This window comes from Tachyglossus aculeatus, chromosome 2, assembly GCF_015852505.1.
Source record: "Tachyglossus aculeatus isolate mTacAcu1 chromosome 2, mTacAcu1.pri, whole genome shotgun sequence".
Classification (NCBI taxonomy): Eukaryota; Metazoa; Chordata; class Mammalia; order Monotremata; family Tachyglossidae; genus Tachyglossus; species Tachyglossus aculeatus.
In genome coordinates this window covers 100043720-100071530 of record NC_052067.1, presented here as the reverse complement: position 1 = coordinate 100071530, position 27811 = coordinate 100043720, and the positions used below count along the sequence as shown (strand labels likewise).

The following is a 27811-nucleotide window of genomic DNA, read 5'->3' as shown; positions in this document are numbered from 1 at the left end:
CTATGCCTCATTAGATGTCCAACCACAGTTATCAGCGTTTTGTTTAGGAATTCAAGGGCAAAGGGAGGAATGAATCTGAGGATATGGAGAGGCATTTATGCTTCATTCTTAGCACTTTTTTTATAGGCATTTAGTCCATTTTATAGTCAGTTTACCAGTGGTACTTATTGAGCACTTACTGTATGCACAGCACTGTACTAAGCCCTTGAATTATTTTTGTCACCCCTGTGTAAGCTCCTTGTGGTCAGGGAATGTCTTCCTTTGTTTTTTACTTCTCCGGTGCATAGTAATTGTGCCAAGTGGGTACTCAGTAATGACTACTTCTAGGATAAAGGCAAGGACAGTCAGTCATTCCAGACCAATTATCTGTCCAGCAGGTGAACCATTATCTGGCTGCCTCCCTAGGCATCCAAACTCAAGAAGCGTGGACCATCTCAAGCTCTCTCCTCTCAATCCTTGGCTTTCCCCTAAATGGGCCTCTCATCCTTGGATCTGTTCAAAACTCTGCTGGTATTTCTGAGTGCAAAGTTTCCTGTGGGAATGAATTTCATGCTCATGTTTCCCCTGCTTTAGAGAGAAAGTCACTGGAGAGTTCACATAAAGAAGCACTGAAGCCCAGTGGAAAGAACATGGGCCTGGGAATCAGAAGACCTGCTTTCTAATCCTGGCTCCACCATTTTCCTATTGTGTGACCTTGAGCAAGCTACCTCATTTCTCTGAGTCTCAGTTTCAATCAGTCAATCATTCAGTCATATATACTCCTATTTACTCCTCACCCTGGGCTTCCAGGCTCTCCATCACCTCGCCCCCTCCTACCTCACCTCCCTTCTCTGCTTCTACAGCCCAGCCCACACCCTCCGCTCCTCCACCGCTAATCTCCTCACCGTACCTTGCTCTCGCCTGTCCCGCCATCGACCCCCGGCCCACGTCATCCCCCGGGCCTGGAATGCCCTCCCTCTGCCCATCCACCAAGCTAGCTCTCTTCCTCCCTTCAAGGCCCTGCTGAGAGCTCACCTCCTCCAGGAGGCCTTCCCAGACTGAGCCCCTTCCTTCCTCTCCCCCTCGTCCCCCTCTCCATCCCCCCATCTTACCTCCTTCCCTTCCCCACAGCACCTGTATATATGTATATATGTTTGTACATATTTATTACTCTATTTATTTATTTTATTTGTACATATCTATTAGTATATTTGTACATATCTATTAGTTAGTATCTTTGGTTTTGTTCCCTGTCTCCCCCTTTTAGACTGTGAGCCCACTGTTGGGTAGGGACTGTCTCTATATGTTGCCAATTTGTACTTCCCAAGTGCTTAGTACAGTGCTCTGCACATAGTAAGCGCTCAATAAATACGATTGATGATGATGATGATGATTTATTGAGCCCTTACCATGTGCAGATCACTGTAGTAAGAGCTTGGGAGAGTACAAATATAGTAGAGTTGTTAGACACCTTTGCTGCCCATAACAAGCTCACAGGCTAGAATTTCGTTATCTGTAAAATGGGGATTCAGTATCTGTTTTCCCTCCACTGTGAGCCCCATGTGGAACAGGGTTTGTGTCCGACCTGATTATCTTATATCTACCCCAGTGCTTAGTACAATGCTTAGCACATAACAAGCACTTAAACAAATACCACAATTATTATAAACATGTACTTTGGAAGCATCCAGAAGTCTCCCAGTAGGCCAAATCAAGTGTCAAGCCCCGCTAATTTTTCATTCCTGTTTTGTATTTCTTTTGCCACCTGAATGGTTTATTCACCTACAGGGACTTATTTATATTTTTTCTCCAGCATTTTGAACAGTGGCCTAAACAGAGAGAGTCCTTAATAAATACTGTTTCTTCTACTACATCTGTGTTTGTTTCTCAAAATGACAGTGTCTCTGGAGAAAAGTGAAGAAGGATCTAGACTCAGCCAGGAGTCATGGACTCCTTTCTCCTTTCTTGTGCTGATCTGAGATGCTTTTTCTTGGTAGAAGAACTCGAACTCTAATATGTGTCTCAGAGCTATTAAACAGTAAACAGATAATGTGTTTGACAGAGTGTTGCTGGGAATTCTTTAATAAGGGCAATCTGCATCCTATGTCTTCTCTTAGAAAGGGAGAGGTATTCTGGAGTGACTGTTATTGATGCTGTATTTATTTTTCAGACTGCATCAGATGTTTCCTTGGGTATTTTTCTGCTTAAGACAAGCAAATAATCTCTGATGGATAACCGCAGTTGGTTTGCAGGCCAAGACGGCTCTCAAAATATATCTTGCCTGGCAGGACATCTTGTTTTAATTACGCGTTTGGTTCAGAGTTTGAAAATGGAGGAAATATTTTTAGCAAATTCAACAAGTTTTAAATTATCCAGGGACCCTTGAAATTAAAAATTTTACCAACTTTTCTCATCATCAAAGCTGCTGTGGCTATTTTTGCCTCCAAAGGTTTCAAATATAAACTAAGAGTTGGATTGAGCTGCTCCTGACTAGAATATATATTAATAATATATGAATGTATGTATATTTCTCACCTTTCCCCCTGTGACAGGTTGGAAAACTTTCTACCACTGAAACAGTCTAGACTGGCCTCTGTGTTCTTCAGGCCATCATCCAGTGCTGCCCCCATCAAAGTTTTCCCATTGGAATAAATAAGATGGAAGCACCTTCCGAAACTGAGAATCATCTCAATACATCTGGGTTGATTTTGTAACTGGCTACTAAAGTTATTAAAGGGACTGCGACTCCATGGGTGGGGAGTGAAATTTGAACTATGAAAGATTGAACTCCCTTATGGTTCTCGGAGCCAAGAAAGGGAAATTTCTAGTAAGGTTGAATGAATGGGTTCTTCGGCCAGGCTGGACAGTAGTGTGTATGCATTAGTCAGGGCATGGAGAGTGCTCCAGAAAACCTCTCCAAAGCCTTTGATTGAACTCTGTGGCCCTCTACATGTGTGTAAGCAGGAGGGTAAGAGGGAGAGAGGGAGAGAGAAGCGCAGAAGCAGTGGAAGTGTTACCTAGTGGAAAGAGCAAGGGCTTAGGAGTCAGAGGATCTGGGTTGTAATCCCGGCTCTACAACTTGCTCTGTGCCCATGGTCAAGTAACAACTTCTCTTTGCCTCAGATACCTCATCTTTAAAATGGGGATTAAAGCTGTGGCTCCTATGTGGGACATGGGCTGTGTCCAGCCTGATTATCCTTATGTCTACCCCAGCACTTAATAAATTGCCTCCCACATAGTAAGCGCTTAATAACATCCATAAAAAAGAGAGCAATGAGTTGCATTGCATTGAGCTCCCTATAATAATAATAATAATAATAATAATAATAATAATATTTGTTAAGGACTTACTATGTGCCAGGCACTGTACTAAGCGCTGGGGTGGATACAAGCAAAGCAGAAGCTTGATCAAGCTCTTTCTCTACACAAATTATCCTAGCCTCTTGCCAGCTTAATCTGGTGTTGATAATAATAATAATAATTATGGTATATATGCCAAGCTTACACTCATTAGCGCTTAGTACAGTGCTCTGCACACAGTAAGTGCTCAATAACTATGATTGAATGAATGAACTTATGTGCGGACTGCCTGGCAGTCCCACCTCCCTATGCTGCAAAGACTTCTGCATCCACTGCTATCTGCCACCTCCATACTGGGGCTCATGTGGCCAGAGAGGATTGCTCAGGGTGGCAGAGAAGGACCCTGGTTCTCAGCTGCCTTCATTTTTTTTAATGGTATTTGTTAAGCACTTACTATGTGCCAAGCACTTTGTAAGCTGTGGGGTAATAGTAATAATAATGATGATGGTATTTGTTAAGCACTTACTATGGGCCAAGCATTGTTGTAAGCGCTGGGGGAGATACAAGGTAATCAGGTTGTCCCACGTGGGGCTCACAGTCTTAATCCCCATTTTACAGATGAGGGAACTGAGGCACAGAGAAGTGAAGTGACTTTCCCAAAGTCACGCAGCAGACAAGTGGCAGAGCCAGGTTTAGAACCCATGATCTCTGACTCCCAAACCCATGCTCTTTCCACTGAGCCATGCTGCTTCTCTAAGGTAATCAGGTTGGACACAGTCTGACAGACAGGTATGATATCCCCAAAACGCGCAGAGCACCCAGTGGTCGCCAGAACAGTATTTGCACACCACGGTGCTATTCGTAACATAATTTTCTCTGTGGGCATGCTTGCATAAGTAGCACTGAAGAAGGATTACTTCACCTTTTTTTATATTTTGCTACTGTTATTCATTCATTCATTCAGTTGCATTTATTGAGCACTTACTGTGTGCAAAGCACTGTATTAGCGCTTGAGAGAGTACAATATAACGACAAACAGACACATTCCCTGCTCACAATGAGCTCACAGTCTAGGGGGGGAGAAAGACAGTGACAGTAATATAAATAAATAAATCTAATACTAATAGTTATAGTAATTGTATTTGTGAAATGTTTACTGGTGCCAGGTACTGAGTTAAGCACTGGAGTAGATAAAATGCATTCAGATCAGACACAATCCCTGTCCCTCAGGGGGCTCACAGATAAGGGAAAGGAAAAACATGTATTCATTCCCCATTTTACAGATGAGGAAATAGAGGCATAGTGAAGTTAAATGACTTGTCCAAGGTCACACAGGCAAATGGTGGAATTGGGAACAGGGCCTAAGTTTCCTGACTCTCACTTCTATGCTCTTTCCAAAAAGACATGCTGGTTCCCTAATGTTTTGGAATCAAGGGGTCACCCATTCTCTGTGACAACCAATCAACTAATCATATTTATTGAGTGCTTACTCTGTGCAGGGCACTGTACTAAGTGCTTGGGAGAGTTGTTGTGTTGACCTTGTTTCTCACGAGTTTACAGTCTGGGAGATCCTGGAGGGTGGGGTGAGGGAGTGCAGAATCGTAGTGCCAGTGGCATGTAGGGGGCTATGGATGAACAGAGAACTGCCTCTCTCCTACTGGTCCTGCTCTCTTCTTTGTTTTTATTTCCTTAATTGGTATTTGTTAAGCACTTCCTATGTTCCAGGCACTGTACTAAGCACCGGAATAGATGAAAGCTAATCAGGTTGGACACAGTCCCTTTTCCACGTGGGGCTCACAGTCTTCATCCCCATTTTACAGATGAGATCACTGAGGCACAGAGAAGTGAAGCAACTTGCCCAAGGTCACACAGCAGACACGTGGCGGAGCCGGGATTAAAACCCAGGTCCTTCTGATGCCCAGGCTGCCTCTCTGCTTCCTGCTCTCAGCGCCATAACCCACTGCTCCTCCAGCCTCAGCCTCCCTCCGAGTCACTACTATGTCCCATCCTGGCTGACCTGTGGTCAGAAAAAGGAGCAGCATGGCCTAGTGGACAGAGCATGGGCTTGAAAGTCAGAAGGTCATGGATTCTAATCCTGGATCAGTCACTTGTCTGCTGTGAGACCTTGGGCAAGACATTTCACTTTCCTGTACTTCAGTTACCTCATCTCTACAATGGGAATTGAGGCTGTGAGCCCTACATGGGACAGGGACTGTGTCCAACCCAATTTGTTTCTACCCACCCCAGCGCTTAGTACAGTGCCTGGCACGTAGTAAACATATATATATATATTAAACATATATGTAATATGGTATATAACAAATGCCATAATTATCATTATTTTTATGTCCCTGGACATTCCTCCAAGTATTTAAAGTGTTCCCCACATGCACAGACCCTCCTCACCCCATTGGCTTTCCTCACTGGCCTTTAGGTGCTTCAAAATGCGCATCTATTCCGGACCCTGTGTTCCTAATGCATTTCTTTTGACCAAACTTTCCTCTCAATGCACAGTGGCCCTAAGCAGGAGAAGTACGGGTATCCTCTTGGATAGGTATTTTTTATAGTATTCGTTATGTGCTTACTATAATAACTGTGGTATTTGTTAAGCACTTACTTTGTGCCAGGCACTGTACTAAGCAGTGAGGTGGATACAAGGTAAGCAGGTTGGACACAATCCCTGTCGTATGTGGGGCTCACAGTCTTAAGCCCCAATTTAGAGGTAAGGTAGCTGAGGGACAAGAGAAGTGAAGTGACTTGCCCATGATCACATAGCAGACAAGTGGTGGAGCATTCATTAATTCATTCAATCATATTTATTGAGCACTTAACATGTGCAAAGCACTGTACTGAGCCCTTGGTAGTACATTTTTTGTTCTGTTGTCTGTCTCTCCCTTCTAGACTGTGAGCCTGTTGTTGGGTAGGGACCATCTCTATATGTTGCCAACTTGTACTTCCCAAGCACTTAATACAGTGCTCTGCACACAGTAAGCGCTCAATAAATACAGTTGGATGAATGAATGAATGACAATATAACAATAAACAGACAGCTCACAATGAGTGTACAGTCTAGAGATTAGAACTCCCAGGTCTGTGCTCTCTCCACAAGGCCATGCTGTTTCTTCACTAGTCTTCATTTGGTTTCACTCAAACTGGTGTGGTGGGTTTTTGCTGGCTGGCTTTCTAGAGAAAAAGCAGAAAAGGGGACCCTGAACTCTCCTGCCTTTCCTCCCCCTCTCCATCCCCCCCACCTTACCTCTTCCCTTCCCCACAACACCTGTATATATGTATATATGTTTGTACGTATTTATTACTCTATTTATTTTACTTGTACATATTTATTCTGCTTATTTTATTTTGTTAATATGTTTTGTTTTTTTCTCTGTCTCCCCCTTCTAGACTGTGTTGGGTAGGGACCATCTCTATATGTTGCCAACTTGTACTTCCCAAGCGCTTAGTACAGTGCTCTGCACACAGTAAGCACTCAATAAATATGATTGAATGAATGAATGAATGAATTTGAGGTTGCAGTGGGGAGTAGGGTACCCGCATGACCCCGAAGGGAGCTGTAAGCCTGCATGAGCAAAATGGGTATTGAAATAGCTGCTTATATTTCCAATAGCTGGTGCCAGTTAGTATCTCAGTTATAGTGGATTTTGTTTTCTTTTCTACATAGGGTTGCTGCAAGTTCCCTTAAATAAGAGAGTAGAATGAATTCACAGCGAATTAAGCTAGCTAAAAGATTAGGTTCGTACTAAGATGGTACCTGCCCTCCCAGTCCAAACCAGAAATTCTTCAGAGTGTCCCCACAGGAATGGCAGCTGAACACTAGCTCTGGAGTCAAAACTGCACATTTTACCCCTCCACCCTTTCCCTTCTGGGAATGATGTGCTCTTTCCGGTTGTTCCCACTTGGGAAAGCCCCAAGCCCTCCTTTTCACGCACACACTTCTCTCCTGCCCTTTACATTTCACAGATTATCTGTCCCCTGGTGACCCATACCTCTTGCTCAGCACCTGTGTCCTTTCTGTCCCTGTGCCCAGCCAAACACTTAGCCTTGTCCCTACCCATCTGTGCCTCCAGAGTTGGGGTCCGTATCCCGGCTATATCATGCTGGGAACATAATCCTCTTCCTTGCCTGCTGTTTTAACACTATCACCTCTCTTTCCCCATATCTTTAAAGTCCCCCACCAAATCAGCCAGCTACACCAACTTGGTGAGCCAACTTGGCACTGGCATCTTTTCTTCCAATCCCTACGCCTGAAACAGTTCACCCCACCCGCAACAAGCTTCCAATTTTTTGGTAGATTCCTCAATTCCAGCCATATCATCAGTATTCATTGAGCCCTTATTAAGCATTTTCAAGTGAACAGCTGGAATTAAAGATATGTTCCTGCCCTTCAAGGAGCTTACTATTCACTGGAGCCAGTCAGAGGGTATGAGAAGCAGCATGACATAGTGTAAAGAGCTCAGATCTAGGAGCCAGAGGACCTGGGTTCTAAACCCAACTCCCCAACTTGTCCTTTATGTGACCTCAGGCAAGTCACTTCAGTTTTCTGCGCCTCAGTTCCCTCATCAGTAAAATGGGGATTAAGACTGTGAGCCCCATGTGAGACATGGACTCTGTCCAACCTTATTAGCGTGCGTCTACCCCAGCTCTTAGAACAGTTTCTGGCACATAGTAAGCATTAACAAGTACCATAAAAAAAATTATTCTCCTTCCTATGTAGATTGTGAATCCTATCTGGTACAGGGATTGTTTCTGATCTGAATGGCTGGTATACGTAACAGCACTTAAGACAGTGTTTGGCACATAGTAAGGACGTAAGAACAAACACAATTATTATGAATACAGTTAGAGCAGGAGACAACAACGATGCAACTAGTAATAACAGCAGTAGAGACCAACAAGCTCTTCTGCCACCATCCTCTAGAATATAATATGGTCATATTTCCTCTAGCAGAGTGGCCTCAATGGGTTCTGTCCATTGCAGGAGTCAAAAGTCGTAAAGGACAGGGACTCTGCAGGTCCAGGATGAGGCTATGAGACTCGTGCTGCATAAATACACAGTCCTGGGAGTCAGAAGATCCTGGGTTCTAATCCCAGCTCTGCCACTTGTCTGCTGTATGACCTTGGGCAAGTCACTTAAATTATCTGGGCCTCTGTTACCTTATCTGTAAAATGGGCATTGAGACTGTGAGCCCTACGTGGGACGGATTGGATCCAACCTAATTTGCTCATATCCACCCCATCGCTTAGTACATTGCCTGGCACGCCATAAGTGCTTAACTGATACCACAATTATTAAAACATGCCGTTGACTTGATGGTGGAAGATACTATAGTGAAGGGGCTCGAACAATAAAGATCTGCAGTTAGCCGAGATAGCTGTGCTGTCAGACCAGAAAAGCAGGTAGCTATGTTGTTTGGCCTGATCGTTCTATTTCTAAAGTCTCTAAAATGATTTTTGTTGTGGTTTTTTGTTTTGGCTTTCTGGTTTTCTTTACCATACAATTGTCTCATAAAATAATTTCAAGGCTTTTAATTATTCAAAAATCTGAAATTAAAATGTTGACCTCAATGCTTAATAAGCATGAAGTCAGCTCCAGGGTCCCTCCAGCTCAGGATATTGGAAGACCCATGGTTGCCTTCTAGGGCTCCATCCTCAAGAATAGTGCTTGGCACATAGTAAGCGCTTGACAAATACCATCATTATTATGACTAGGGAGGGATCATCCATTACCAGTCTTTCCCCTCTCCACCTGTAACTCTCCCTCCAGTGACCCAGCATGGATCACCAGTCACTAGGTCAGTCCAGATTCCTCTCTGATCCACTGGTGTTTTTGGCCTCCGCATCTTCTGGTAGGAACAGAGTCCATCTGTCTATCACCTTAAAATACAGGGATCCCACAGGTAATTGTAAACTATTCACATCTCAAAAATCTCTTACACCCGAGGGAGTCAAATAGAGCTGTCAGAAGAATAAGACACACATCTTTTTCCAGTATTGTCACTAATTTTTATTTGGTAAACTGGGCAGTCTCTTTCTTGAAGTGGACTTTTGCTAAGGTATTGATTTTGGCTTCTGCTGCTTTATAAGAACATGGTATTTAGAAGTAATTGATGCCAACGCCACCGAAAATACCTCCTGTAGGAAAAGTTGAACAGTTTTTCCTGTGCAAGAAATTGAAAAAGAGATTGCCCTCCTCAACCCTTTAAACCACCTATTGGGGATGGCGCTCAGTAGCTGCAGGAGGACAGAGTTCCCCGGTGGGCTCCTGGTGGCTCCTGGCAGCTGACAGATGAGTGAAGAAGAAAAGGATGGAGATCTGCTCTGCTTTGGTCGAGGGGAAACTGAACTCAATCCAGTTATGAACTTCCTTGGCAAGTGGTGCTTTCAGGGACTTCTCTCCAATCTCTGTCCCATAGATTGGGAGACAGGGGATTGCGGGAGATGGGGATACCCATGCCAAGCCATGTAAGGGTAGCAAGCTTCCCACTCTGAAGGATGTATTGCTTGTCTGAGGCCTAGTGGAAAGAGCACAGGCCTGAGAGTCAGAAGGACTTGAGTTCTAATCCCAGCTCTGCCACTTGTCTGCTAAGGGCCCGGAAGTGACCTTAGGCAAGTCACTTAATTTCTCTGTGCCTCAGTTCCCTCATCTGTAAAATGGGATTAATTCAATTTAACCATATTTATTGAGCGTTTACTGTGTGCAGAGCACTGTACTAAGTGCTAAGGAAAGTACAATACAGCAGTAGAGACAATCCCTGCCCACAATGAGCTCTAAGTCTAGAAGGGTGGAGACAGACATCAGTACAGTAAATAGGCATCAGTATAAAGACAGTGAGCCCTATGTGGTTCAGGGACTGAGCCCAACCCAATTAACTCATATATACCCAGAACTTAGTACAGTGCTTTTTTTTTTTTTCAAACGTATTTATTGAGCACTTATTGTGTGCAAAGCCCTTTAGTAAGTGCTTAGGAGAGTACAATACAACAGTAAACAGATACATTCCCTGCCCACAAGGAGCTCACAGTCAAGAGAGGCAGTGACTTAGTGGAAAGAGCACGGGCTTGGGAGTCAGAGGGCATGGGTTCAAATCCCAGCTCCACCAATTGTCAGCTGTGTGACCTTGGGCAAGCCACTTAGCTTCTCTGTGTTCAGTTACCTTGTCTGTAAAATGGGGATTAAGATTGTGAGCCCTACGTGGGACAACCTGATCACCTTGTATCCTCCCCAGTGCTTAGAACAGTGCTTTGCATATAGTAAGTGCTTAACAAATGCCATCCAAAAAAAGAGGGGGAGACAGACACTAACATAAATAAATAAATACATACATACATACATACATAAATAAATAAATAAATAGTGGGGATGAAAGGGAGGATGAATGAAGGAGCAAGTAAGAGCTGTTCAGAAGGGAGTGGGCGAAGATGGAAGGGGGGCTTAAGGAAGGCTTCTTGGAGGAAATGTGTCTTCAGTAAGGCTTTGAAGTAGGGGAGAGGAATTATCTATCTGATATGAGGAGGTAGGATGTGGGTGAGAGGTCACTGAAGAGATACTTGGAACATAGTAAGCGCTTACCAAATGCCACAATTATTATTATTATTGTCCTTGCCTGCACAAATGCATTTACCACCTGTGCCCATCACTGTTTTCCATTCTCCATATCTCCCAATTCTCCTTGTCTCCCAATTCTCCCAAAGCTTGTTCAAGGAGAGCAACTCCTCTCTTGATTGCCGTCCCCCCAACCTCCTTCCCCAGGCTGGTCTGTCTGTAGCTAGTATCTTAATAATTATGGTATTTGTTAAGTACTTACTATGTGCCAGGCTCTGCACTAGAACAGTGCTCCAGCACTTAGAACAGTGCCCAGTGCTTAGAACAGTACTTGACACATAGTAAGCACTTAACAAATACCATCATTATTACTAAGAGCTGGGATGGTTACAAGCAAGTCGGGTTGGACACAGACCCTGTCCCACATGGGGCTCACAGTTTCAATCCCCATTTTATAGGAGAGGTAACTGAGGCGCAGAGAAGTTAAACGACTTGCCCAAGGTCACTGATAATGTGCTTTACAAATCTCTAATGCAGTCTCTCTACCCTTCCACCTGGTGTGTGCCTCATTCCTGATTATCATGTAAATTGCCTCTTGGACATTGCAATATTGTCTGTTTTCTTTTATGTCCCACCCAGTGAAGTTGTATATTTTTTATGGTATTTGTTAAGTGCTTCCTCTGTGTCAGGCACTACTGTTCTGTGTCGCTGTGAGCATTGTCTTAATACTGACATAACTCATCCTAGGCTTTCGGGATTGGTGCCCTGCTTTTTGAATCTGGCAGACTTGCAGGGTGATGTTAGTGAACCTACTTTAAGAAGTTTATTTCACCTTCTGGGTAGGTACAGAGCTCTTGGAAATCTAGAAGGAAGGACATTGCCTTTGTAGCACTCCAATTTGATCTAAGCTTCATTGTTCCTACATTTCGTTAGTGAGCTCTTCCTATGTGCAGAGCACTGTGCTAAACATTTGGAGAAATACAGTAGAATTGGCTAGACCCAATCCTTGCCTGCAGGGAGCTAATAGTCTAGACAGACATTAAAATAAATTACAGATAGGGGAAGTGGCACAGTGTAAGGACATGTACGTAAATTCTGAGAGGCTGAGGGATGTTGTAGCTCTGATTTGGTTTGCTCTGTCGTCTCTGAATGCTCGAACTGGGGTGGCATTCACTTCTGCTGTTTTAGGGAATATCAGAGGAATATATTGAGGCCCTATTTTATTTGATACTCTAGACTATAAGCTCATTGTGGGCAGGGAACATGTCTACCCAATTCTATTGAACTTCTCTAAGCACTTAGTACAGTGCTCTGCCCACAGTAAGCACTCAATAAATATGATTGCCATTCTAGGAAAGTCCTTGGTTCTATTATTCATATACATTTCTGTGTCCCCCTCTAGACTGTAAGCTCATTATGGGCAGGGAAATTGTTCGCTAATTCTGTTGTACTCTCCCAAGTGCTTGGCACAGTGCTCTGCCCATAGTAAGCGTTTAATAAATATGATTGATTGATGTAGGGTTTCCCTGGTCTGGGCAGCAGGCATTTTCAGACTTACTGCCAGGCCCCATTCTCTGCTGACCCCTAAAAGCAACACGGTGCTTCTCTACACTTATAAAATAAACCAAAGTGACCCCTAACTGCACTTCTTATTCCTTTGCTCCTCTGACTCACATCCACCTCTCATTAAATTGTTGAAGGATTTGCCGAAGCCATCTGAGGAAGGCTATGGAGTCATATCTTTTGCTTTTTTGTGGCTGACCCACAGGGGCTCAGTATAGTGCTCAAGACGCAGTAGATGCCCAGCACAGTACTCTGATGAACCCATCATCTTCTTCCCATGTCCGTCCCCATCAAATGAAAACTCCTCATACTCAATTTCAAGGCTGCCATCCAACTTGCCCCATTTTACACATGGGCTCCACTTACTCTCTACTCTCCAGCTACTTTCTACGCTCCTCTCAACCTAATCTCCTAACCGTACCTCCCTTTCATCTCTCTCACCTTTATCCCTTTTCCCACATATTCCCCCAGCCTCAAAATTGACATGTACCCATCCTCGGCACTTATTAATATATGCTTTTTAAGTTGCATATTTGGTTATTTATTTAGATTGCTCTGTTTGTTAATACTTTTATGTCTCTGCTGCATTAAGCTCATTGTGGGCAGGCAGTATGCCACTCCTCTTGGTTGTACTCCCAAACACTTAGTACAGTGCAGTGGATTGAGTGGGACCTCAGACTACTGCTCCTGCATGCCCAGTATAGTGCTCTGCACACAGTAGACCCTCAGAACAGTGCCCTGCAAGCAGTAAGTGCTTAGAGAAGCAGCATGACCTAACGAGAATCAACGAAGCCTGATGGATAGAGCACAGGCCTGGGAAACAGAAGGTTCTAATCCAAGCTCCGCCACTTGTCTGCCGTGTGACCTTGGGCAATCCACTCAACTTCTCTGTGCCTCAGTTCCCTCATCTGTAAATTGGGAATTAAGACTGTGAGCTCCATGTGGGACATAGATTGTGTCCAAACTGATTACCTCTATCTCCCCCAGGGCTTAGAAAAGAGCCTGGCATATAGTAAGCGATTAACAGAAACCACAAAAAAAAGAATAACTTCCTGTAACAATAGGCACTTAGTGTGATGCCCTACCCACAGAAGGTGTTCAGTTAGTACCTCGTAGTCACAGCAGAGTTAATATAGAAATTTTGAGACTCTATTGTGAATGATCAGAAATAGTTCTCAAACCTTACAGCTGTTTTCTAAATTCAAAAATTGGTGCATTGGTACAGCAGGCTATCCGTGCAAATAGAAAAGGGAGAAAGTCCCAGATATTTCTAGAAAAAAGAAGTGAGAAGTTACTCGCTCCTCAGGTTACTTCCCAGTGGGAAAGTTCCTTTGCATAAAGGGTCAATCAAATAGGGCCATCAGCAGGGGCCCGGCCAATTAGAGGAGAAAATGGGTATGAAGGAGAGACTGAAGAAAGGGGATAGAAACTTCAGAACCAGGAGGAGAGGTATTCCCTGCTAGTTGTCTGAAGGGAGCTGGTTTTCACCAACGAAGCCGAGGATCAGCAGGATAAACTACCAGGAAAGTAGGGAAGGGCCCGTGGAGGGGTTGCTAAGATACAGTAGCAGTAGCAGTAATGAGAAGTAGAGTGGCTCGGTGGAAAGAGCCTGGCTTGGGAGTCAGAGGTCGTGGGTAATCCTGGCTCCGCCACTTGTCAGCTATGTGACTTTGGGCAAGTCACTTCACTCCTCTGGGCCTCAGGTCCCTCATCTGTAAAATCTGAGAAGCAGCGTGGCTCAGTGGAAAGAGCACGGGCTTTGGAGTCAGAGGTCAGGGGTTCAAATCCCTGCTCTGCCAATTGTCAGCTATGTGACTTTGGGCAAGTCACTTAACTTCTCTGGGCCTCAGTTACCTCATCTGTAAAATGGGGATGAAGACTGTGAGCCCCCTGTGGGACAACCTGATCACCTGGTAACCTCCCCAGCACTTAGAACAATGCTTTACACGTAGTAAGCACTTTATAAATGCCATCATTATTATTATTATTAAAATGGGGATGAAGCCTGTGAGCCCCACGTGGGACACCCTGATTACCTCGTATCTATCCCAGAGCTTAGAACAGTGCTTTGCACATAGTAAGCACTTAACAAATGCCATTATCATTATTGTTATTATTAGATAAGGAGACGGAGGTTATTCCTGGATCCAGTTTGATCCTGTGCTATACTGTTTTCTAGACTGAGCTTTTGCCATACCTAGAAATGTCACAGGTGCTATTGCTATTGAAATTTTAATGAAGAAAATGCTGATTATCAACCAGTTATTTTTATTGAGCACCTACCGTGTGCAGAGCACTGTACTAATCCCTTGGGAGAGTACAATAATAACAGAGTTGTTAGACACAGTCCCTGCCCACAGTGAGTTTACAGTCTAGAGAGGGAGAAAGACATTAATATAAATAAATACATTGCAGATATGTACAAAGAGAGGAGTGAATAAAGATGGCAATCCAAGTGCAAGGGTGATGCAGAAAAGAGTGGAAGAAGAGAAGCAGTGTGGCCTAGTGGATAGAGCCTGGGCCTGGGAGTAGGAAGGACCAAGGTTCTAATCCTGCTCTACCACCTGTCTCCTGTATGACCTTGGACAACTCACTTAACTTCTCTGTGCCTCAGTTACCTTATATGTAAAGTGGGGATTAAGACTGTGAGCCCTATTTATTTATTTATTTTACTTGTACATATCTATTCTATTTATTTTATTTTGTTAGTATGTTTGATTTTGTTCTCTGTCTCCCCCTTTTAGACTGTGAGCCCACTGTTGGGTAGGGACTGTCTCTATATGTTGCCAACTTGTACTTCCCAAGCGCTTAGTACAGTGCTCTGCACACAGTAAGCGCTCAATAAATACAATTGATGTTGATGATGATGATGACAGGGACTGTGTCCAACCCAATTTGTTTATATCCACTCCATCACTTAATACAGTACCTGGCACAGTGTAAGCTCTTAAAAATACTGCAGTTATTATCATTATTATTATTATTATTAAGAGGAAATGAGGATTTAGGGAAGACCTCTTGGAGGAGTCATGCCTTCAATATGACTTTGAATAAGGTTATAATAAGATAATAAAGTTATCTATATATCGCCCAAAAATATGCCTAAATAATCTCCTTGAGTAGAGCAGAGAGACTCACTGTCAGAGAGAGGGGTGGTGGGGAGGAAGTGAGCATTTGATATGCATCTAAATTTCTACAAGAATGTAACTCCCTGAGACTGTGAGATCCTTGAGGGTATGGTTTTGTCTGCCAACTCTGTTGTTTTGTACTCTCCCTAGTGCTTAATACAGTGCTCTCCACTTAGTAAGCACTCAATAAATACCACTGACTGATTAGGGTATGAAACCAGCAAACTGAATCCCGAATGCTTCCTGTACATTTTGGGGGTTCCCAATCTGAGTTATGGGTTGGTGGCAGCAAATTCCTGAGGTGCACTAGCATGGAACTCCAAAAGAGTCCCTCCTCTGGCTGTAAAGTGCCAGGGACACTAGGATCCTGGTGCTGGAAGCAGGACGTTCAAACTCAGAAGTGACAGGAAACGTCCCGAATACCAGAATGAATTGTTGAAGATTTGAGTCCAGGGCTGGGATTAAGTAAAATTAAATATTTTCAGAGTTTCTGTTTTCCACTAGACCTTGAGAAAAACATCTGAAACCACCCGAGGAGGATTTTCACTCTCCTTCCCTCCCATCCACCTCCCCTGTACTCCCGTCTTCTCTCCACTGCCTCTGCTTTTTTAAAAAAAAGTGATTTAGAAGAGATTTCGAAGTGGGGGCAAGGGAAGGGGTGCTAGATTCAGTTTTTGAAAGGAAAGTGACAAACTCTGGAGCCTATGGAGCAACCGAGGGATGAATCTGTACTTTCCTTGGACAGATGACTGTCCTGTCTTCCTCAGTGAATTCCTCCAAAGCAGCTTTAATTATTATAGTAATAATAATGTGCGGCTTTTGTAAAATGCTTGCTATGTGCCATGCACTCTATTAAGCCCTGGGTAGATACAAGATAATCAGCCTGGTCACAGTTCCTCTCCCAGGTGGGGCTCACTGTCTAAGGGAGAGGGAGAACAAATAGTTCATTCCCATTTTACAGATGAGGAAACTGAGACACAGGGGAGTTAAGTTACTTGCCCAAGGTCACACAAAAGCAGGCAAGTGGCATAATCAGGATTATAACTGAGGTCTCACATGTGGCTCACATTCTAAGGAAGACAGAGAACAGGCATCGGATTCCCATTTGCAGATGAGGGAACTGAGGCATAGAGAGGTTAAGTGACTTGCTCAAGGTCACAAAGCAGACAAGTGGCAAGCCGAGATTAGAACACAGGTCCTCTGACTCCCAGTCCAGGCTTATTCCACTGAGCCATGCTCCTTCTCACTAAATGTCTTCACTGAAACACCAAAATCCTCCAAAAAACTGTATTTTCCAAGGAGCACACCCATCTCCTCTCTGCTGCTTCCACTGACCACTCATGCCACTCAGAAAAGAAAGGAGAACAAACCCATTGGCTGTTGATCAAACACAAGTGCCCCAGGAGCCTTGTCACCTTCAATCACTGAAGTTGCAGAGTTACAGTGGTGCACAACCCCTCAGGAGCAGGGAAAACACTCTCCCTTTAGTACACAAGTAGCAGGGCCTGGGAAAAGCCAAGCCAGAGCCAACAATTTTCAAACCAGATGTATTCTGCAGGTGGTTAAGGGCAGAGATCTAAACCACAGAATTGATCCCCAACTCTGGCATGCCTGCATGTGAAATTTGAAAAAGATGGACTGTTTCTCACTTTTTCAGTGACAATAGTAAAATTCATGTATGAATGCATCTTTAGCACACTGAACATAAAGTAGCAGATTTTCTCACTTCAACTAGCCTGCCTCGTGGTCACCCTTTTGGAAAGTCATTTAATTATCCAGAGCATTTTCCTACAGCGTCTCTGCTTCTAACCGCATAATCAGCCGGGTCACAGCGTCCCCCCTCCCCAGCCCCCATTCCCCTATCCTACCTGAAACCGGGGAGAAGGTGACCTGAACAAGAAGTGCGTCTGTCTCATTGTTGCTCTTTCCTGCCCCGTAACTCTGCCATCCTCACGGGCCTTGGTTCCCGGGATTTCAGGAGGGTTAAAACCCAACTCACTCTGGGTAACTTTTGGACTTTAGGCTTAATCTCCAGAGCTCTGCTGAGTTGTGTGCCACCTACAGATGCGTGGGGCTGCTTTCTGATTCATTTCTCGGAGAAGCTCATTGTTTTGTTTCCCCGTAGAGTGCCGCTGCCCGCGAGGAGCATCTCATTCATTTGTTTCCGGTATTAAATTCAAGAATGGAATGAGAGTAACTTTGGCAAAAATCCCTATAATGGGCAAGGGGATGGGTTTGGCTTTGAGGGCAAGTTCCTAATAGTTTTAATTAATAAATAAAACAAAAGCATCTCTGGTTTAGCTGTTCACATTTCTACCATCCTTTAGAAAGGAGAATCATTTGAAGGAGACTTAGAAGTTCTCTTGGCTGGTTTTCTTACCACCACTCTCCTTTCCCTTCTGGGTTTTTGGCTCAGGCATTCTTTTACAGTTTAGTTTCAGCTGTCGGTGGAGTCTGGAGTTATTTGCTAGTGGTTGCTGGTTACCATTTTCCTCAAACCAGGTGCGTGATGTTGCAGAAAGCCAGTAAGGAGTCTAGACTTCTGCCTTTAAAATAAATAGTTGGGAACTTAGAAATCTCCCAGATTCAGTGTGCCTTCGGAGTTTCTCGTGTGTATGTGTGTGAAATACAACTAGTCTCTATTTTTATTCCATGATGAGCTGTTAATTGTGAGATTTCTTCCTATTTGTAATCTATTTTAATGCCTGTGTTCCCTTATAGATTGTAAAATTGTCATGGGCAGGGATCACATGGACCGACTCTATTGTATTGTACTGTGCCAAGCACTTAGAATCAATCAATCAATCATATTTATTGAGCACTTACTGTGTGCAGAGCACTGTACTAAGCACTTGGGAAGTACAAGTTGACAACATATAGAGACAGTCCCTACCCAACAGTGGGCTCACAGTCTAGAAGCGGCGTGGCTCAGCGTAAAGGGCATGGGCTTGGGAGTCAAGAGGTCATGGGTTCTAATCCCAGCTCCGCCACTTGTCGGCTGTGTGACTTTGGGCAAGTCACTCAACTTCTCTGTGCCTCAGTTCCCTCAACTGTAAAATAGGGATGAAGACTGGGAGCCCCACGTGGGACAACCTGATCACCTTGTATCCCCCCAGCGCTTAGAACAGTGCTTTGCACATAGTAAGCACTTATCAAATAATAATAATAATAGTAAGTGTGTAACAAATATCATCATTATTATTATTATTAGAACGTGATCTGCACCCAGTAAGCACTCGATAAATACCATTGATCGATTAATCAATCAGTGGTATTTATTGAGCACTTACTATGTGCAGAGCACTGTATTAAGTACTTGGGAGAGCACAATATGCATGTCAAACTGTAAGGAAAGAGGTGTCTTTGGCATTGCTTTCCAAACTGTGTGTCCCTAGATATGTTCCACCCCCTGCAGAGCCTGTTGCTGTTTTCCAGTCTACCTCTTGGTCCCCTAGTTTTCCAGCAGCCTCACTCCTAGAGCAGCACCAAGATTTTCTGTCTCCTGCCACTGTTGCCTAGCTATCTGCTGCTAAACTACACGGCTTGGATCTGTAAAGTGTTAATTCTGTGTGCTCCAACCGGCCTCTCCCCTCCCCACACGGTTCTTGGTTACTGGAAGGGTGGCTGCTTGAGAATACTGCTGTATCTTTTAATCTCAGTTCTCCAGCACTTTATTTTTCCCTGAGCAAATTACCGTGTCCATCTCAGAAAGTGAAGGCCCAAAGGCTGGGGCCTTTGTACTAAGCTCTTAATACAGTGCTCTGCACACAGTAAGCACTCAATAAATACGATTGATGATGATGGGCTGAGGGTCTTCAGGAAATGTCAGCAGGGAATGAGCTATTCTAGTGACTAATAATAATATTAATAATAATAATTGTAGTATTTGTTAAGCACTTCCTTATGTCAGGCACTGTACTAATCCACTGCCCAGATTATCTTTCGACAGAAATAATCAGGGCATATCACCCCTCTCCTCAAAAACCTCCATTGGTTGCCTATCCACCTCCATATCAACCAGAAACTCCTCACTAGTGGCTTTAAAGCTCTCCATCACCTTGCCCCTCAATCAATCAATCAATCAATCAACCACATTTATTGAGTGCTTACTGTGTGCAGAGCACTGTACTAAGCGCATGGGAAGTACAAGTTGGCAACATAAAGAGACAGTCCCTACCCAACAGTGGGCTCACAGTCTAAAAGACTCCTTACCTCACCTCCCTGCTCTCCTTCTACATCCCAGCCCGTGCACTTTGCTCCTCTGGTACTAATCTCACTGTGCCTCCATCTTGCCTATCTCTTCACCAACCCCAGGCCCATTTCCTACCTCTGGCCTGGGACACCCTCCCTTCTCAAAACTGCCAAACAATCAATCTTCCCCCCTTCAAAGCCCTACTGAAGACGTACCTCCTCCAAGAGGCCTTCCCAGAATAGGCCTCCTTTTCCTCAGCTCCTACTCCCTTCCACGTCACCTCGACTCGCTCCCTTTGTTCTTCCCCCCTCTCCCTGCCCCACAACACTTATGTATATCAATCATATTTATTGAGTGCTTACTATGTGCAGAGCACTGTACTAAGCGCTTGGGAAGTACAAATTGGCAACATATAGAGACAGTCCCTACCCAACATTGGGCTCACAGTCTAAAAGGGGGGAGACAGAGAAAAAAAAAAAACCAAACATACTAACAAAATAAAATAAATAGAATAGATATGTACAAGTAAAATAAATAAATAAATAAATAAATAGAGTAATAAATATGTACAAGCATATATACATATATACAGGTGCTGTGGGGAAGGGAAGGAGGTAAGATGGGGGGATGGAGAGGGGGATGAGGTGGAGAGGAGGGAAGGGGCTCAGTCTGGGAAGGCCTCCTGGAGGAGGTGAGCTCTCAGCAGGGCCTTGAAGGGAGGAAGAGAGCTAGCTTGGCGGATGGGCAGAGGGAGGGCATTCCAGGCCCGGGGGATGACGTGGGCCAGGGGTCGATGGCGGGACAGGCGAGAACGAGGTACGGTGAGGAGATTAGCGGTGGAGGAGCGGAGGGTGCGGGCTGGGCTGTAGAAGGAGAGAAGGGAGGTGAGGTAGGAGGGGGCGAGGTGATGGACAGCCTTGAAGCCCAGGGTGAGGAGTTTCTGCCTGATGCGCAGATTGATTGGTAGCCACTGGAGATTATTGAGGAGGGGAGTAATATGCCCAGAGCGTTTCTGGACAAAGATAATCCGGGCAGCAGCATGAAGTATGGATTGAAGTGGAGAGAGACACGAGGATGGGAGATCAGAGAGAAGGCTGATGCAGTAGTCCAGACGGGATAGGATGAGAGTTTGAACGAGCAGGGTAGTGGTATGGATGGAGAGGAAAGGGCGGATCTTGGCAATGTTGCGGAGCTGAGACCGGCATGTTTTGGTGACGGCTTGGATGTGAGGGGTGAATGAGAGAGCGGAGTCGAGGATGACACCAAGTTTGCGGGCTTGTGAGACGGGAAGGATGGTAGTGCCGTCAACAGAGATGGGAAAGTCAGGGAGAGGGCAAGGTTTGGGAGGGAAGACGAGTTCAGTCTTCGACATGTTGAGCTTTAGGTGGCGGGCAGACATCCAGATGGAGATGTCCTGAAGGCAGGAGGAGATGCGAGCCTGGAGGGAGGGGGAGAGAGCAGGGGCAGAGATGTAGATCTGGGTGTCATCAGCGTAGAGATGATAGTGGAAGCCGTGGGAGCGAATGAGGTCACCAAGGGAGTGCGTGTAGATTGAGAACAGAAGGGGACCAAGTACTGAACCTTGGGGAACCCCCACAGTAAGAGGATGGGAGGGGGAGGAGGAGCCTGCAAAAGAAACTGAGAAAGAGTGATTGGAGAGATAAGAGGAGAACCAGGGGAGGACGGAGTCTGTGAAGCCAAGGTCAGATAGCGTGTTGAGGAGAAGGGGGTGGTCCACAGTGTCAAAGGCAGCTGAGAGGTCAAGGAGGATTAGGACAGAGTATGAGCCGTCGGATTTGGCAAGCAGGAGGTCATTGGTGACCTTTGAGAGGGCAGTTTCCATGGAATGTAGGGGACGGAAGCCAGACTGGAGGGGGTCGAGGAGAGAGTTGGTGTTGAGGAATTCTAGGCAGCGAGTGTAGACAACTCGTTCAAGGAGTTTGGAAAGGAATGGTAGGAGGGATATGGGACGATAACTAGAAGGCGAGGTGGGGTCAAGAGAGGGTTTTTTTAGGATGGGAGAGACATGGGCATGTTTGAAGGCAGAGGGGAAGAAACCAGTGGAGCGGTTGAAGATGGAAGTTAAGGAGGGGAGAAGGGATGGAGCGAGAGATTTCATGAGATGAGAGGGAATGGGGTCAGAAGCACAGGTGGCCGGAGTAGCACTTGAGAGGAGGGAGGAGAGCTTCTCTGAGGATACTGCTGGGAAGGATGGGAGAGTAGCAGAGAGTGTTGAGAGCCGGGGGGTTGGAGAAGGGGGGGATATATGTGCATATAGCTATTCTATTTGTTCTGACTGTTTTGACACCTGTCTACATGTTTTGTTTTGTTCTCTGTCTCCCCCTTCTAGACTGTGAGCCCACTGTTGGGTAGGGACCGTCTCTACATGTTGCCAACTTGTACTTCCCAAGCGCTTAGTACAGTGCTGTGCATACAGTAAGTGCTCAATAAATACGATTGAATGAATGAATGAATGAATGGTAAAGCCAGTGAAGAGCTGTGCCTTCCAATGCCTTGCATCTTCCATGGTCTAGTGCAAGGAGCATGGGCCTGGGAGTCAGAAGGACCTGGGTTCTAATCCAAGCTCTGCCAAGTTTCTGCTGTGTGACCTTGGGCAAGTCACTTCACTTCTCTGTGCCTCAGCTTCCTCATGTGTAAAATGGGGATTAAGACAGGGAGCCCTATGTGGGACAGGTACTAACCCGATTATTCATTCATTGTCAGTCATATTTATTGAGCACTTACTGTGTGCAGAGCACTGTACTAAGCGCTTGGAAAGTACAATTAGGCAACAGATACTCTTGAATTTACCCCAGTGCTTAGAACAGTGTCTGGCACATAATAAGCACTTAACAAATACCACAATAATTATCTCCTACGGTTATATTGTACCAAATCTGAGCCTCCCCAAGTATTCATTCATTCATTCAATCGTATTTATTGAGCGCTTACTGTGTGCAGAGCACTGTACTAAGCGCTTGGGAAGTACAAGTTGGCAACGTATAGAGACAGTCCCTACCCAACAGTGGGCTCACAGTCTAGAAGGGGGAGACAGAGAACAAAACAAAACATAATTAACAAAATAAAATAAATAGAATAAATATGTACAAATAAAATAAATAGAGTAATAAATACATACAAACATATATACATATATACAGGTGCTGTGGGGAGGGGAAGGAGGTAAGGCAGGGGGAGGGGAGGGAGAGGAGGGGGAGAGGAAGGAAGGGGCTCAGTCTGGGAAGGCCTCCTGGAGGAGGTGAGCTCTCAGTAGGGCCTTGAAGGGAGGAAGAGAGCTAGCTTGGCGGATGTGCGGAGGGAGGGCATTCCAGGCCAGGGGGATGATGTGGGCCAGGGGTCGACAGCGGTTCAGGCGAGAATGAGGCACGGTGAGGAGATTAGCGGCAGAGGAGCGGAGGGTGTGGGCTGGGCTGTAGAAGGAGAGAAGGGAGGTGAGGTAGGAGGGTGAGGAGTTTTTGCCTGATGCGTAAGTTGATTGGTAGCCACTGGGGATTTTTGAGGAAGGGAGTAACATGCCCAGAGTGTTTCTGGACAAAGATGATCCGGCCAGCGGCATGAAGTATGGATTGAAGTGGGGAGAGACAGGAGGATGGGAGATCGGAGAGGAGGCTGATGCAGTAATCCAGACGGGATAGGATGAGAGCTTGAACGAGCAGGGTAGTGGTTTGGATGGAGAAGAAAGGGCGGATCTTGGTGATGTTGCGGAGGTGAGACCGGCAGGTTTTGGTGATGGATTGCATGTGAGGGGTGAACAAGAGAGCGGAGTCGAGGATAACGCCAAGTTGCCGGCTTGTGAGACGGGAAGGATGGTAGTGCCGTCAACAGTGATGGGAAAGTCAGGGAGAGGGCAGGGTTTGGGAGGGAAGATGAGTTCAATCTTGGACATGTTGAGTTTTAGATGGCGGGTAGACATCCAGATAGAGATGTCCTGAAGGCAGAAGGAGACATGAGCCTGAAGGGAGGGAGAGAGAGCAGGGGCAGAGATGTAGATTTGGGTGTCATTGGCATAGAGATGATAGTTGAAGCCGTGGGAGCGAATGACTTCACCAAGGGAGTAAGTGTAGATAGAGAACAGAAGGGGACCAAGAACTGACCCTTGAGGAACCCCTACAGTAAGGGGATGGGAGGGGGAGGAGGAGCCTGCAAAAGAGACTGAGAATGAACAGCCGGAGAGATAAGAGGAGAACCAGGAGAGGACGGAGTCTGTGAAGCCAAGGTTGGATAGCGTGTTGAGGAGAAGGGGGTGGTCCACAGTGTCGAAGGCAGCTGAGAGGTCGAGGAGGATTAGGATAGAGTATGAACCGTTGGATTTGGCAAGCAGGAGGTCATTGGTGACCTTTGAGAGGGCAGTTTCCGTGGAATGTAGGGCACGGAGGCCAGATTGGAGGGGGTCGAGGAGAAAGTTGGCGTTGAGGAATTCGAGGCAGCGCGTGTAGACGACTCGTTCAAGAAGTTTGGAATGGAATGGTAGGAGGGAGATGGGGCGATAACTAGAAGGTGAGGTGGGGTCAAGAGAGGGTTTTTTTAGGATGGGAGAGACGTGGGCATGTTTGAAGGCAGAGGGAAATGAACCAGTGGAGAGTGAGCAGTTGAAGATGGAAGTTAAGGAGGGGAGAAGGGACGGAGCGAGAGATTTCATAAGATGAGAGGGAATGGGGTCAGAAGCACAGGTGGCCAGAGTAGCACATGAGAGGAGGGAGGAGATCTTCTCTGAGGACACTGTTGGGAAGGATTGGAGAGTGTTGAGAGCTGGGGGGCTGGAGAAGTGGGGGAGTGACTTTGGGGAGCTCCCCAGTACTCCCTAGTAAGTTACCAAATAGCTTAGGCAAGTCATTTCTCTTCTCTGGGCCTCAGTTACCTTAACTGTAAAATGGGGATTGAGGCCTTGAGCCCCACGTGGGACAGGGACTGTGTCCAACCTGATTTGCTTATATCTACCCCAGTGCTTAGTACAGTGACTGGCACATAGTAACTTAGCATGGCTGGTCATTTGCCTCTGCCTCATGATCGTTTTGAAAATGCTGCTCAAAAAGAATCACTCCTTTCCGCTTCAGTGAGGTTTTGTAGTGTTGGGTCTAGTCTTTTTCCGTATCTCGTGTTGACTGTTGGTTAGTTGTCCTGCTGAGATCTAGAACTGGATAGGCCCAGGACATGGGCTCCATGTGGACTGCCAGCTCACCCTCTGCCCACCAGCTCTGACTTGATCTATTACTGAAGGAAATCCCATAGGTCAGGAAGGAAGAGGAGGAAGAGGAAGAACCTGGCTGGTTCCAGCAATGGTCTTTTCCTCCTTAGCTCATTGGGCCCTTCCACACTGTGGGTATGTGACTCCAGCTCAGGCTGTCATGGTCATCCAACTGCCGCCCAAATCATGCACTGGTAATGACCATTTGCCCCTTCCTGACCCTTGCAGAGGTCTGTTTAGCCCTGACAGTCCAGCCCTGCTGAGGTATGGCAGCGTAGGGGAACAATGAGTGGTGGAGGGCAGCTGTAGGAAGTTCTTGGCTCTCTTACCCCACTCCCTATCTCTCCTCCCACCCTCCACCTCTTTCCCCTTGTCTCACAGTCGTCTTCCCTTCTCCCCACCCTACTGTCTATCCCTTTCTTTCCCCTTCCACCATTACCTCCCACTCTGAACCATGGTTTCTGGCTTCCCTTACCCCTGCACCCCACTGTTTTTAGCCCTAACCCCGCGTCTGGCCACGGATAATAATAATAATAATAATAATAATAATAATGGCATTTGTTAAGTGCTTACTATGTGCCAAGCACTGTTCTAAGCATTGGGGGGATACAAGGCAATCAGGTTGTCCCACATGGGGCTCACAGTCTTAATCCCCATTTTCCAGATGAGGTAACTGAGGCCCAGAGAAGTGAAGTGACTTGGCCAAAGTCACACAGCTGACAGTTGGCAGAGCCAGGATCAGAATCCATGACCTCTGGCACCCAAGCCTGGGCTCTTTCCTCTGAGCCACACTGCTTCTCCGAAGCGACTCCTGCTTCTCCGGATAGCTGGTCACCTTGGTGAAGGGGGAGAATTGGTTCTTCTGGGCCTGGGGGAAGGTAAGGAAGAGAAGCAGCATGGCATAGTGAATAGAGCACAGGCCTGGGATTCAGAAGGTCATGGGTTCTAATCCTGGCTCCGCCACTTGTCTGCTGTGTGGCCTTGGACAAGTCACTTCACTTCTCTGGGCCTCAGTTACCTCATCTGAAAAATGGGGCTTTGTTGCCCAATTGTACTTTCCAAGCACTTAGTACAGTGCTCTGCACACAGTAAGCACTCAATAAATACGATTAAATGAATGAATGAAACTGTGAACCCCACGTGGGACAGGGACTGTGCCCAACCCAATTTGCTTGTATTCACCCCAGCACTTAGTACAGTGCCTGTCATACAGTAAGTGCTTAACAAATACCACAGTCATTATTATTATTATTATTATCATTATTATTAAGAGATCAAAGAACGTGGCAGGAAGCGGGGCTACCTGGGCGAGGCCAATGTGGATGTGGAATTTTCTACCCATTCTCCTCCTTTCCTCCCTCCCAACCGACTAGTCAGTGAGAGGGCCAGCCTGCACCAAACCCCCTCCACAGGACGATGCTGACAGTGGTGTCCCAGCGACTCCTGAGCCCGGCGGCCAGAGGCCCTGAAGGCTTCAGTCACAGCCTTCTTCTCCATTTTGTGGAGAATTGGCACAGGGTTCTGCTGAGAAGGGCCCCCACTATCTGTCCCCCCACCCCGCCAACATTACAAGCTCTTCTGGTTACTGTGTTTGTGTTTGTGGAAGAGCGTTTTACAAAAAAACAACATTTAAAATCCCTTATTTCCATTCAGCATACTTAATCTATAAAGAAAATATGCACCAAAAACACCAAGTGAATCTCTGGCATTGTCCACGTGGACTTATTATTTATTTTGAGAGGTGGCATTAAGTGTTGGGTTTTTTTTCTTAAGAATGTCATGTGAAAGCACTTTGTGGGATACTTTGGAACAGCTATAAGATGCCTTCGGAGAAATTATTTCACCCTTTACCCCTCCCCACAGCACACACACAAACACAAGTAAAGATAAAAAGTTTTGAATATGAAATCAAAATTTGCAAGGTCAAGTGTCAAAAGCCCCTCCCCGTTTGAAGAACAGATCTTGGTACTAGGGTTTCCATAGGGTTGATACTTTTGATCCAGGGTCTTAACACTGATGCTGTTTGCAAATTATCCTTTGTCTTTGTTTGGGGTTATTGGTTTTAGGAATGGACAGAACTTGAAATTTAGCTTTACAGAATTTGAGCTAAACCATCAAAAAATTTCCTTTTTTATCCTGGCAGCCTAAAGAACAAGATAAAGAATGTTAGGGTATAATCTGATTGAAAAATAAACAGAAGTTCAGTCAAGTTCAATTATGCTATTGGGGTCTAAACTTCTCTTTGTAAAAAACCAATCCCCAGCCAAACAAATGGAACAGAAGGCTTTCCCTTTGCAGAGGTGATATGTGGGCAGTTTTTAAGAGGCATTCAGGCTCAATTTTTCAAACTCTGTCCAGTCAAGCCTCCCTGTGAAATAATAATAATTATGGTAATTGTTAAGCGTTTACTATGTGCCAAGTACTTTCTAAGTGCTGGGTAGACATAGGTTGCCCCATGCAGGGCTCACAGTCTTAATCCCCGTTTTAAAGATGAGGTAACTGAGGCACAGAGAAGTTAAGTGGCTTGCCCAAGGTCACACGGCAGACAAGTGGTAGGGCTGGAATTAGAACCCATGTCTTCTGATTCCCAAGCCCATGTTCTTTCCACTAAGCCACGCTGCTGCTGTTCAACCCCTGGTAGCATCCTCGCTTCCCCATATAACCCTGAAGGCCAGAGCTCAGTAAATATGACACCACCTCTCTCATTCATTCATTCATTCAATTGTATTTATTGAGCACTTACTGTGTGCAGAGCACTGTACTAAGTGCTTGGGAAGTACAAGTCGGCAACATATAGAGACAGTCCCTACCCAACAACAGGCTCACAGACTAGAAGGGGGAGACAGACAACAAAACAAAACATGTAGACAGGTGTCAAAATCATC

The 27811-nt window shown here is 45.5% G+C and overlaps 2 protein-coding genes across 2 annotated transcripts in view; one reads left to right on the top strand and one right to left on the bottom strand.

Annotated features, from left to right (window-relative positions):
• Window positions 1–19231, bottom strand: part of COL10A1 (collagen type X alpha 1 chain) — a 67934-nt gene extending 48703 nt beyond the window's left edge. The window contains 3 exon segments of the mRNA XM_038742210.1: window positions 17397–17534; window positions 17536–17586; window positions 19223–19231. Coding sequence (XP_038598138.1) covers window positions 17397–17534; window positions 17536–17586; window positions 19223–19231 — 198 coding nt within the window.
• The window catches only part of NT5DC1 (5'-nucleotidase domain containing 1), a 204153-nt gene that overhangs the window by 83085 nt on the left and 93257 nt on the right, over window positions 1–27811 (top strand). The window lies entirely within an intron of this gene.